Source organism: Strongylocentrotus purpuratus, unplaced genomic scaffold (genome assembly GCF_000002235.5).
Source record: "Strongylocentrotus purpuratus isolate Spur 01 unplaced genomic scaffold, Spur_5.0 spur5_scaffold_20, whole genome shotgun sequence".
Classification (NCBI taxonomy): domain Eukaryota; kingdom Metazoa; phylum Echinodermata; class Echinoidea; order Camarodonta; family Strongylocentrotidae; genus Strongylocentrotus; species Strongylocentrotus purpuratus.
This window is the reverse complement of record NW_022145606.1, coordinates 43902654-43915386: the sequence shown is the minus strand read 5'-3', so window position 1 is coordinate 43915386 and position 12733 is coordinate 43902654. Positions and strand designations below refer to the sequence as shown.

The window sequence follows — 12733 nt, the reverse complement described above, 5'->3', positions numbered from 1 at the left end:
AGATAAGTGAGAACACACAAATTACCTTTTGCATACAACTAACATTGTTATCTCAACTGGCCATTCATGTAGTACATAACAAAAAAACTGTAATCTTAAAGGGGATGTAGCATGGAAGATACTGGTTAACGCCATCTACGACTTCTTTCGGACAACGTAAATGAATGGACTTGATTAACATGGTCAGCGCGTTCGTGAAACAGACCGAAGTTCTCCTCACGCTTCGGTTTCACGTATGTTGCATGCATGTGAATACTGCGGTCGCGTCGTTCGTAGTGGTATTATACCTGATTGGCCCCCCGGGTCAGGCCACAGGAAAGACAAATAGTTACGTCATACTACACCCCCTTTAACAAGCCTTGAATGAAGTATATTCCGTTGAGCTCCCCAAAACATCTGTCTCCCTGACTCACAACAAATGTTGAACCCACCTTCTCAAGATTCCTGAGCAGTTTCCTTTCCCTGCCTCGCTGTCTTTTCTGCGATATAATATCTTCTTCATCTTCATCATCATCATCTGCATCATCGTCGCCATCGTCATCATCCCGCTTGTCATCCGAGGAGGATGAAGAGGAGGATGAGGAATCGCTAATGATCCGATTTCTTTTTGCTTTCACTCGGACACCAGTTGCTGCAAGGGTGAGAAAGATAAAAGTACAAGATTGAAGCTAATCTTGAGCCTTGGGGTTGTTTCACAAAAATCCTAGGTCGAACTTAGCTATAAGTTAGACTTAAACATTATGGACAGCCATTTGTAGACTTCACATAAAATATATTAAAAAGCAAAAATTCAAGTATTTTAGACTTTTCATAAATTTTATAATAACTTTAACAAAACATTTTCAAAGATGCTAACAGCTTTCCATAATTGTCAAGTCCAACTTAGAGATAAGTTCAACATAGGATCTTTGTGAAACACCCCCCTGGTATGGGAATCGTATTTTGAGAGAACATGGCTATGATTTATTCTAGATTTTTTATCCTGCAGTAGATTGGTTGTTTGCACTAGTGAAACAAATGCACAAAATCCTATTGGGGGCATCAGATTTGATAAAGACCACAACTGAATTTGCACATAGCAGCCTGTGTAAGCACATGGTGTCGAGCCTACTAATATCTTTATCTGATCTTTTGTCATTATCAGCCCCTATACTTTTACTACCAAAATTGTTTGGCACATGTCATTTACATGTACAGTATTTGTAATCTTGAACATTCAGTGTAAGTTTTATTGGATTCTGTGAGAATTTATTTTCTATATCTAATTTTTACCAGACCTCATTCATGCGAGTTTATCTATAAACAAACTCATAGAAAAGTCACGGATGAGGGTGATTCCAAGCAAATTGTTGCATTTATCCATACATTTCATCCAAAAGTGAAAATCAGTTAATATGGCAACACACAGATTTACTAACACATTTAAATTTTATTCATATTTTTTAAACCAAAGTTGTTCTTGACGACCTGAAATTGTTTCATAATTGTTAAGTCCAACTTAGGATCTTTGTGAAACACCCCCTCCCCAGATCTTGTTAAGTACTACGTACCTATTACTGTGCCCTCATCATCTTCAAGATGTGCTGTAGCCTCTAGCAATCTTTGCTTTGCAGCCTCCTGCAAGAAACACAAATATATCATGGTCTGTCACTGAGAAACTCAAAAGACATATTACATAAGAATGCGAAAATCCTGAAACTAGTTTAAAATGAAGATTTAGTTAATGCAAAGGGTGTCTATAGTCTTGAAAACAGTCTGGACAAGTACTGGAGATCGTAGTGTACCTCCCAAATTCAAATTCCATGCCGACCCACCTGGTCATGATCTAGCCAACTTAACACGATGAAGGAATTTTGAGCTGAATACGCTTTAATAATTAAGCCTGCATTAAGGAGAAGTATCTTTAAGTAAGATATGATTAATATAAATAAAGTACCAGCTAAAAAAACAAACAGAGAAAACACAACAAACATCATCTAGATCTACAGACAAAAATTCAAACATAAAATTGGAACAGGGAAGAAATATGCACTGACGTGTCCGTCGTGTGAAGTGCACACACAGCTAGTGAATGTATAGTTTAATCAAATACAAAGATTTCACCCTTCTCTGACTGCCCTTCTAGCGAGTGTTTGTAAACTGACAGTATAATGTTCAGACTCTAGTTTACTGAAAAATTAAATTTGAACTTTGATTAAGTTTGACAGAGCTGCATGCGCATGATCCATCCACTGGACAAACAAATGCGTTCTCCATCTCATTATACTTACATAGCTATTACCCGTTTCCTTCAATGTGCGTATGATAGGCATCTTACCGTCTTGTCACATTAGTCATCATCACCTCCAGAAGCTAGAAGGAAGGGAAAAAGTTGTGAAAGTGAGAATGTATTTTAATTTCCCATTTTGTGATGGCGTGTGATTTTTCGCATTGTTTTGATTTCTTTTCACCATGCATGTTCACTCAATAACTCGATAATGGCTAATTTATAATCATGCACGCATCATTTATTTGCTCAAAATTCCCTACAGTGTTCTGATAATCTAGATTTATTACCCCACATAAATTCTCTAACTTTTCCTTAAAAAGATAAAGACTCGACTCTTGACCGGAAATGACAACTCTCACCCTCTCATTCAACCACACGTTACAATTTATGTCAAAATATTTCCCGATCCCGATCACGGCCCTCTGCTTCGAAGTAACTTTTTGTCGCAAATAAGTATGTTGTTAGTTACATCAAACTAGGATTCAGAATAATTGATTCGGTGAGATGGCCAAAACAACATAAAATTTGAAAATTATCTTACCATAACTTTTGAAAAATCAAATTGATGGGAATCAATGCAATGAAAACAAAGCAGACCTCGTCCTCGATCAAATATAACCTCATGAATATTCATGCCATAGTCCTCTAGGCGATATACGCATTGCATGCATTGACAATGGCAGACGGCATAGACAACTCGAACCCGAACACCTACACCTACACTGACTACCCGTTGTCCAGAGCCCAAGCAATTTGAATAGTTGAGATGATTTGTTTGTATATACTGCCAATTTTCCAATCAGTGACGTGGAACCGATTGATTATAGAGATATAACAGTAGAAACCGGAGCCGGCCGTTGGTGGTCCTGAAAAAACGCCCCTTCTGTGATAGAATAGATATCCCTCCAATTAAAGTAAACTAATTTCCCTGTTGTCGATGTCGGGGAGGAGGGGGGGGGGGGGGGGGCGCAGGCGTACCTTTTTGTTTGTGTAAGTATAACTCTTCCAAGTTAACAAATACCTCTTCCGTGATAGTACGAGAATACACCCGACGGTAAATAAAAAGTAAAATAAAAGTTAACCGAAGATCCCCAGAGGCGGCGATTTCCACCGGCGGGGGGGGGGGGGGGGGGGGGGGCGAAATGCGAGGGACGATCGAGGGAGCAGAGGCGTAATGAGCAAAAAAGTTTGGCGGGGGGGGGTAGAAAAATGTTGCATATCACCACCACTCTTATAATTATGTTACGCAGGCTCTGGGAACGTTTTTTCAAAGTGTGGGGGGCTAAGGTATTTACGATCGGGTAGAGCAAAGCGAGCAAAGCAACTAGCGTACATTAGCGTGGGGTCCAGGGGCGGAGCCCCATGAATCTCAGGGGTTTTAGTCATTTCATTACAGTCAGATGAGCATAATTTGATAACTTATTTGTGACACTGGCCTTAGGGCCCTTGGTGGGGTCCAAGGGACAGAGCCCCAAGCCCCCCCCCCCCCCCCCCCATCAGATCGCAAGTTCGAGGGATCATGGTGAATGAGAGGGGTGAAGGTGACGAAAGTGATCCTACCCCTCACAGGTTTTTGAAGTTTTTTTGTATTTAACACTTAAATTCCTTAGCAAAACTATAGTATAAAAACAAGCAATATATACTTTTTTCACACTTCACTTTTTCCGGTATTTACTTTTTGAAGGATATTATGCGAGGTAGCGTAGCTACCGAATGAGAAGATTGTTGCATTTTTATTTGTCTAAACGCTGCACTCTTATAGGCCCTCCAGAGCCTAAAAGTGTGTTGCAGTCTTTAGTTAGTATTTGCTATATACTTTTTCAAATTTTGAGGGGGGACGTGTCCCCCCGTCCCCCCGGGATCGCCGCCCCTGGACATCCCATTAAAACGCGTCTTAAACATTTTGTTTTCAATGGGATGTCAAGTGAACTTGTAATAGAGGTTTCGTGAAACGCAGCCCTGGATTTTAAATCGGTATTTTCATTCACATCTATACACACCCTCCCGCGTGCTCTCAGATCCCAGAACAAACATCTTCTCCAGGTTCCTCGTTTTAAAACCCAGTACTACGGCCGTAGCTCCTTCACCTTCAATGCTCCCACCCTCTGGAACTCTCTACCGCTCGCCATTAGAACTGCACCTTCCATCCACACCTTCAAGACTGCACTTAAGACCTACCTTTTTAAGAATTAATTATATTCATGCTTTGTTATCTACAATTTCAATTGAAATTGTAAATGTCTACAACTTGTAATATATGAATAAACTCTTGCACCATAATTGTTGTATCATTATTTAAGAATGAATTATAATGTTTATCCATCTAGTTACTGTTGTACTATTTTAGTTAAGATCTTGTCAGAATGTTTCGTTTGAGGATAGTTCAATAGTAGATAATTAAGCTTGTAATACAATGTAAAGCGCATAGAGACATTACCTTGTATAATGTGCTATAGAAACATAATTTATTATTATATTATTATTATTATTTTGAATATATACATACTCTTGTGTTGCCAAAAAAGTTGGAATAAATATTTCCAGGGGCGGATCTAGGGGGACACAGGGGGCACGTATACCCCCCCCCCCGGCCGAAAAAAATAGTGCTCACTACCCCCTCCTCCCTCCCCGCCCCCCCCCCCCCCCCCCCCCCCCCCCCGCCCCCCAGATAATGAGATGAGACGATAGCCGTCCCTGCCTAATGAATAGCATTTAAGGTCAGGGCCAAATATTATTTATGCTGCTTCTCAAGTTCATTTATTATGTATACAAAACAGGCTATACCAGAAAAAGCAGCGTACAATATGATGAGTGTTTAGCTTTCAAAATGTCAGTAAAAAATGTCAGATCTTTGTATATATCAGTCTACATGATCTAATGTTAGGACTCATTCTGTTTGAAGATCCTCACGTTTTAATTGCTCTATATGCAAGGTAGTTTAAAATAGGGGAAGCATCTTTTTCAAAATGAATATTTCAGAATGGATTTCCGCAAAATAGCAAAGATAGAGACAGAGACAACTTTTGATAGGCTCTTCACTCCGTGTTCCCTGATAGAACTACAATACGAGATAAGTGTAGGCATACTGGTATTCAAATACTTTTGCTTTATTTACAGAAAATATTTACAGAAAATAAGGGGGCAGGGGTAACTTGTTGTTGTTGTAAGTATACCTATTCCAAGTTAACAAATACCCTTACGAGAATACATCCGATGGTACGGTAAAAGTTCATCGACAACCCATTGAGCAATGGGGTGTCGGTGAACTTATGGCGGTTTCATGAAACGCTGCCCTGGGTTTTAAATTGGTGTCTTAAATATTTATATGTATACACTGTTGCCAAAACAATTGGAAGAAATATTTCATACATCTTTCCATGAAATGATTGTGACAATGTGACTTACTCTTGACAGATGAAGTTTGTGATCTTCTCTGGACTTTATTGATCAAACTGCATTGACCAATCTGTATGGATCAATAAAGATTCCGAGAAGAAAAGACTTATTTTCCCGGGGGGGGGGGGTGTGTGCTTGAGGTAACTGTCCCGCTAGTAGTTGGCCGGGGGTGAATAGCCCAGGGTAGCCTACTTGTATTAGAACCTAAATATAACTGTACCGCAGGCTCCTATAAGCTGTACTATGTTAATTATCTGGCGGCTGCCAATGAGATGAGAGGATATCTGTCCCTGCCTAATGAATAGGGACTTTTAGATTTGCGTGGACTGATACGTGTGACGTCCATTCAAGGCAGTGCATTAAAAGGACGTCGATCGTAGCAATCCACGTTGTCGTTCGGCAAATCTAAAAGTCCCTAATAGCATTTAGGGTAAGGGCCTTTTATTTATGCTGCTTCTCAAATTCATTTATACTGTATGCAAAACAAGCTATACCAGAGAAAGCAGCGTATAGTATAGCTTTCAAAATGTCAGAACAAAATGTCAGATCTTTTTATAATGCAGCCTGATCTAATGTTAGGACTAATTCTGTTTGAAGATCCTCATTTTTTAATTGCTCCATGCAATGTAGATTAAAATAGGAGAAGCATCTTTTTCAAAATGAATATTTCAGAATGGCCAAGTTTAGCTTTCCGCAAAATGCCAGTACAAAATGGCAGACAGAGACAACTTCAGTTAGACTCTTCCCTCCGGGCTCGATCTCTGATAGAACTACAATAACAAGATAAGTGTAGGCATATACTGCTATTCAAATACTTTATTTACAGAAAATATCTTTAACCCTTACTGTACTGGGCTATTTTGAGCACCCACTGACTGGGGGGGGGGGGGGGGGGCCTGGGAGGCCCCCCCCCCCTATGACCTCGGCCGTCGATTGTCCGATGAACACGAAAATTTGCATGTTTGTAGATATTTACGTAAGGAACAAGATGGTATAATTAGTTTTTTCCGAATATGCACATTTTTGTCGTTAGCCTAATTAATTATGCAAAATGCGCTAATTTTATGCATTTTACCGAAAACGTGTCAAACTCCAATTTTTGAATGTTAATGAAACTCATTATTCATATGAAACTTCTTTTCTAACACAAATTTTTTTATTTTAATGTAATTAATAATGATAAAAGTATGCAAATTTTGATGCGATTTTCATTTTTTTTTTTTTTTTTTGATGACATGCGCATACTAATTGTTATGTAACGCCTTACAGGTATATCCGATTTTGACGAAAATGGTATCAAAATGTGCGTAAGACTTGAGGGAAAAAAGTCATGAAACGACAATTCAAAATTCCAAGCGGTTGCGGCGCAATCTCCGAAAATGTCGAGGGGGGCCTCTGAGGCCCCCCCCCCCAGTACAGTAAGGGTTAAAAGGCTTTTAATCATCTTGCAATATATTTCTGATTATAGTAATGTTATGCATGTACAATTAACTACACAAATATTCTGTGATTTTGTAACTACTGTATGTGAAAATAGATTTGTCCCGATTTACGTTTCTTGATAATGTGACGTATCAAGTATTCAATAAATGCCCTTAATCAACAATCCACCTTTCATTAATAAGTTATGAAAAACACACAAATATCATATTTACAAGTCAGTGGTAAGACTAATCTATTTGTTAATTGTATGTTGTAATACATCAGTACATTTGAAAAATGATATTGGAGCATATTAACACTTTATACCTATGCAGACAAATAAAAGAAAATAATTTCATTTTAAATACACGTTAATGTGATGTTCTTAATGATACATTATTGCAGATCTTTGACTTTATGTTGTATAGGCGCCAATTTTTTGTTACGTCACATTTGTTTCTTGATGAACAGGTATCTGAAAGGCAATGTATCATTTTGAATGATGTCACAACGTGTTGTGCCGTTAAGATATATAAAGTGTACGTTTAGCATAAATATACAAGGAAATTTCTTTAAAATGCATTTTACATTTCTTTTTACTTATAACTTTTCTGAGCTTCGTTTCAAAAGAAACATATTAAAGATCGAATAGAGTTTACATTATATTTATTAATGTTGAAATTAATTACCATTTACAGCAATCTTTCTTTAAATTACTATGTTCTACAATGTATATATACAAAGGAAATATAAATTAGTCAATTTCTAATCCTTCAACATAATTTTACCTTGTACAGACCAAATAATAGAATCGTTTTAAAGCCACATATAGTAGTCAGTGTCCATGCGAATTGTAACACAATTCGCTGAGACTAAGATTTTGTTGGATTACCAATTAATGTCCCACCAGAAAATAATCCAGCTTGCCTATATACCCCGAGGGTGAGAGAAATTTGATATAGATGATGAGAATTATATACAATGGTAGGCTAGGGCACAGTGCATTAACTAAGACATGTATATCGTAACTAGAGTGAAATCCACTCTCGGTGACTGACAACACCTTTTTTGGTAAACACCAGGATGGTATTAAATTCCCCATGAAAACCCACTACCATACGTTTTTGGGTAGAAGACCAAGAAGCTTACTTTGTATGGATTAATTGACCATTTTTATAAATAAATCTTTATTGTATTAAAAAATTCACCCTTCAAATGAAGAATTAACATCACTAATCCAGGACAGAGGTTTACAAATGAAGGTATAAGTTCCTCATAACTAGTACATAATACATGCTATTACATAATGAGCGGAGGGAAAAACTGATACAGACATAGGTTCAACTATAATTAGATTTAATACATATCAAACTCACTGCCAATTAACAAAAATTTCAAAATCATGACTCGGAATTGAATTGTTAGAACGGTAACTGCACATAAAGATAAGTTTTGGAGATTAAATGATATAAAGATAAGACATTGATTATTTTGGAATTGTAGATCAACATTATGTGTGCAATTCCTTTGGTAGCTGTAAGCTATGGCTCTAGAATGATCAATTAAGCAAACATTATCAAGGATTGTAGTAAGTATTCTTGTCAAACGGGAATAACGCTGTTGAGGGCCCTATTGGCTCTCATGCTCTTTTCAAACTGAGCCCAGAAGAGTTCCTGGCCATCTTCATCGTCCGTCCACAACATATAAGGTTTGTTCTTACTCAGGAATAACCGAACCAGGTACGGGAGGTCCTCATCATGGATATCCTCAATGAAAATCAGTATTACCTTATCCAGTCTGGTGTCGTTGATGTGCTCTAAGGCTATGCGCAGCTTTGTCAAGAACCAGGCATCATCTACAGAGTTGTAACTTATCAACAAGACAGTCTTGAAGCTGATCTCGGTGGCGTAGTGGAGAGCATTGATGTAGAACATCCCGATGTTGAGATCATTGTCACCAAAGACCACTTTCCGCAGATGTGGAAACCTCTCCTGCAGCATTGGCTTCATGATCCGGTCCACCCATTCCTCGTCATCTTCATTGTACATGATGTTTAGCTGGTACTCGTAGTCTTGGGCGTCAAAGTCCTGGTTGATTTCCTCATAGCCAAAGATAGCTAGCTTGAGAAGAAAGAGTTTGTAGTTTAGCCACCATCGCTTCCTGTAAGCCACCAAGCAAATCACCACGACCAGGACAACTGAAAAGGATACACATGTGATCATCACAGTGTCAATGCCACAGAACTGGTCAGGGTTGAATGAAAGTATAGGTGAATGGACCTCTTCTTTGATGGACGTTAGCGAGCAGAAAGTTATTTCTCGATTCCTGAGCTCAACATTGCCAGAATGGAGCCAGTTCACGAACCAACTCAAGCGGCACGTACAGGAAAATGGGTTTCCGTAAGCATCAAGTTTCAGTGTCGTGTTTGTCGGGAACATCGTGTTTGGTTCTATCGTAGTAATTTTGTTTTCTTGGATGTACAGACTGTGCAGAGAGGAGGTTTCATTGAATAATGTCCTTGGAATGGTTTCAAGTTTATTGTTGCTTAAAAATAGAACGGCAAGATGGTATTGTGTTTGAAGCAGACATTCAGATATCTTCGTGATCTCATTGTCGCGAAGGTCCAATGTCATAAGGGCAGTCAGGCTGTCAAAGACACCACGGCTCAGAACTGTTATAGAAGACTGCGACAGGTCAAGTATCTTGAGTTTCTTCAGCGGTTTGAAGGTACCTGGTACTAACATATCAAGCTTATTCTGTCTTAGGTCCAGTCTCTCCAAAGAGTCTAGGCCAAGAAACAGAGAGCTTTTAGTCTTGACATGGTACATATCTGTACTCCTCAGACTGTTTTCACGCATAATTAGCGTGGTGAGGGATGAGGTATTTGTGAATTGACTTATGGAGGTTAATTTCAATGGGGCAAATGACAAATCCAAGACGGTTAGAGCCCCTAGGTAGCGAAAAGCCTTGTTGATGATCTGTAAATGCTCATTGGTAAGATACAGCTCTTGGAGAAGCCTCAAGTTTATAAACGAATTGGGAGAATATGAATAGTAGATGTCATTGTTCGACAGGTTCAGAATTTTCAGATTAGTGAAACTCCACAGGATTAGCCTCTTGATCCATGTGAATCTGTTAAAAGACAGATCGATGTACTCTACTGAGGGAAATGTAACATTCTTTCTGCTGATTTCGATATCCTTGATATTATTGTGCGCCAAGTCGAGTATATAGAGTAAGGAAAGGCCCGATTCTTTGCCGATGGATAGCCTTGCAATATTATTCCCATTAAGCTTCAGTTGCTGTAACATTTTATTGCAAGAGAACATATCTAAGCTTATGGTTGTGAGGCGATTGTAAGACAGATCCAACTGAATTAAGTGGTCTAACCCACAAAATGATCTGTTTGATAATTTAGCAATCTGGCTGTTATGAAGTGAAATAACTGTTGTCTGATTGAAACCCCAAAATGCAAAATCAGGGACGTAAATTATTATATTTGATGCAAGACTTAGTTTAGAGATATTGCCCCATTCCCCTAGAGAGACATGTGACTTGTTCAATGGAATTATTTCATGTATCTTGCATGATTCAAAGAAAAGGTTTGTGATGACAGTACTTCCTAAAACCATGGATATGTGAAATTTTCGAAAATTGTTTCTCGAAATACCCAACACCCTCACTGTGCTCAAATATGAGAAAATATTAAGAGGAAGACTACTTAAGGCATTATTTACTAACGACAGCCTTTCCAGTGAACAATTCTGGAGAGGTTTTAGGTCACGGGAATCAATGAGGGAGATTTTATTGCCACTTACGTCAAGTTTCTTGATACTGTTAGACCATGGCAGTGCATCACCAGGAAAAGAAAACAATCTGTTTGTACATAGAATGAGTGTGGAAAGGAAATTATTCATGCAAAGCAGACCTGATGGAAGAGAAACTAGTCTGTTGTTGCTTAGACTTAATTCCCTGAGATGAGCCAGAGGCTTAAAGGCACCACTTTCTATCTTTGAGAGGATATTGCTTGCAAGCCCTAAGATAACGATGTCAGGAAGATAGGCAAAAGAACTGTTGAACAGGGTTGTGATCTTGTTGGATGTGAGACGAAGTATTACCGTGTTGCTTGGAAGATCCTGAGGAACAGACTTGAGATCTAGGTGAGTACAGTTAGCTTTTAGTCCGAGGCTGGTGTTCCTAAGCTGGCAACCGTTGGTTGACTTAGGGCTGAGACTTCCTGAAACATCCTTCACAAGCGATCGTGCAGAGAGCAGGGACATGGCACACAGCACCAACAAGCAGAAGGAAAACCTTGAGGCTGTATGAGAAGTCGTTATCCTGAGCATGATTATAATCTCTAGGGTGTCACCACTGCAGAAACAAAATGTATTATTTGCTTTGGTAAGGCCGCGGCTAATTGTTACGTCTCCCTATAGAATTGGCTTTAATGGGGTGTTACCATTGCCAAAAAAGAAAGAAAAGAAAATTGTCCTGTTTGCTGCAGAAACGCATTAGCTTACTGTGACGATTTCTTGGCTTCAGTAGGACTCGTCTTTTTAAATATTTTCTTCAGATTTTTTAAAGGTTTGTCTATAGGTTTAAAAAAAAAAATCTGTCCTGTGATGACGTTATCACCCACACATTATATTTGAAGTACCTGTATAAATGACTTGAAGTACAGTTGAAAAACCTCCGAAGTAAAGTTTCTCGAAGAATCTCAAAGAGATGAGTTCAAAATTGCAACGTATCTAATTAATAAATGTCCATTTTTTGTCTCAAATGCAAGTTGAAAACCTCTGAAGCAAAGTTTGTCGAAGAATCTCAAAGATATGATTTTAAAAATATAAAGAGTCTGATTCATAAACGTCCATTTCTTCTACTATAGAATTTGAAGCACAGTTAAAACCCTCTGAAAAAAGTTTGTCGAAGAGTCTCAAAGAGATGTATTCAAAACTGTGATGGATCTAATTTCTAAAGTCAATTACTTCTACTAGATGACTTTAAGTACAATTGAGAAACCTCTGAAGATGTTACAGTTTTTTCGCTTCATGCTTTGAAACACAGCAATTATGTTATCCACAGTTTTGATGACCTCAAAGAATTTGTAATGTTAGTTTCGATTATTTGTTATCCTCTTGAAAATAATTTTATCATTTCCGCAGTAACAAAACCAACTAGAATTTAAATCGTCACGAGGACGATTAAGGTGGTCTGTCTTCAAGTCTTATGATAGATTATAATATTTACTATATTGAGAAAGGGAGAAGTTATATAGACATGTAAACAATGATGATCATCATGATGATCATGATGATGATGATCTTGATAGTAATGGGGATGACGATGATGATGATGATCATGATGATGTTGATGATTATCATCAACAGACCACGATGACATCAGACTGAAAAAAATGAGAGAACATTTAGATAGTATATAGTCTCAGCTACAACATACTCCAAAATCAACAAAAATCAAGCCGAAATAACGGCGATATTGCTCGCAAAAGACAAGAATGTAGAATCCAGATTTGAGAAAAAGTCATCTCCCATAAGGATTACACGCCAAAAGTAATGGATCAAGTGATAATAGGGTAATATTAAAGTAAATATGGTTGTTTATTACATTATTTGCGATTGTACGTGT

The 12733-nt window shown here is 38.2% G+C and overlaps 2 protein-coding genes across 2 annotated transcripts in view; both read right to left on the bottom strand.

Moving 5' to 3' along the window:
* The window catches only part of LOC100888379 (calcineurin-binding protein cabin-1), a 45351-nt gene extending 42478 nt beyond the window's left edge, over nucleotides 1-2873 (bottom strand). Inside the window, exons 1-4 of the mRNA XM_030993424.1 lie at nucleotides 2811-2873; nucleotides 2271-2352; nucleotides 1551-1617; nucleotides 432-631 (exon numbers count right to left, since the gene is read on the bottom strand). Coding sequence (XP_030849284.1) covers nucleotides 432-631; nucleotides 1551-1617; nucleotides 2271-2312 — 309 coding nt within the window. The 5' untranslated portion in view covers nucleotides 2313-2352; nucleotides 2811-2873. The remainder of the gene's footprint in view (nucleotides 1-431; nucleotides 632-1550; nucleotides 1618-2270; nucleotides 2353-2810) is intronic.
* Nucleotides 2874-8299: 5426 nt separating this feature from the next.
* LOC590785 (toll-like receptor 3) lies at nucleotides 8300-11430 on the bottom strand. The gene has a single exon (XM_030993423.1). It carries the CDS (start codon nucleotides 11365-11367, stop codon nucleotides 8689-8691), a length of 2679 nt encoding a protein of 892 aa, XP_030849283.1. The 5' UTR covers nucleotides 11368-11430; the 3' UTR covers nucleotides 8300-8688.
* Between the last annotated feature and the right edge of the window lie 1303 nt (nucleotides 11431-12733).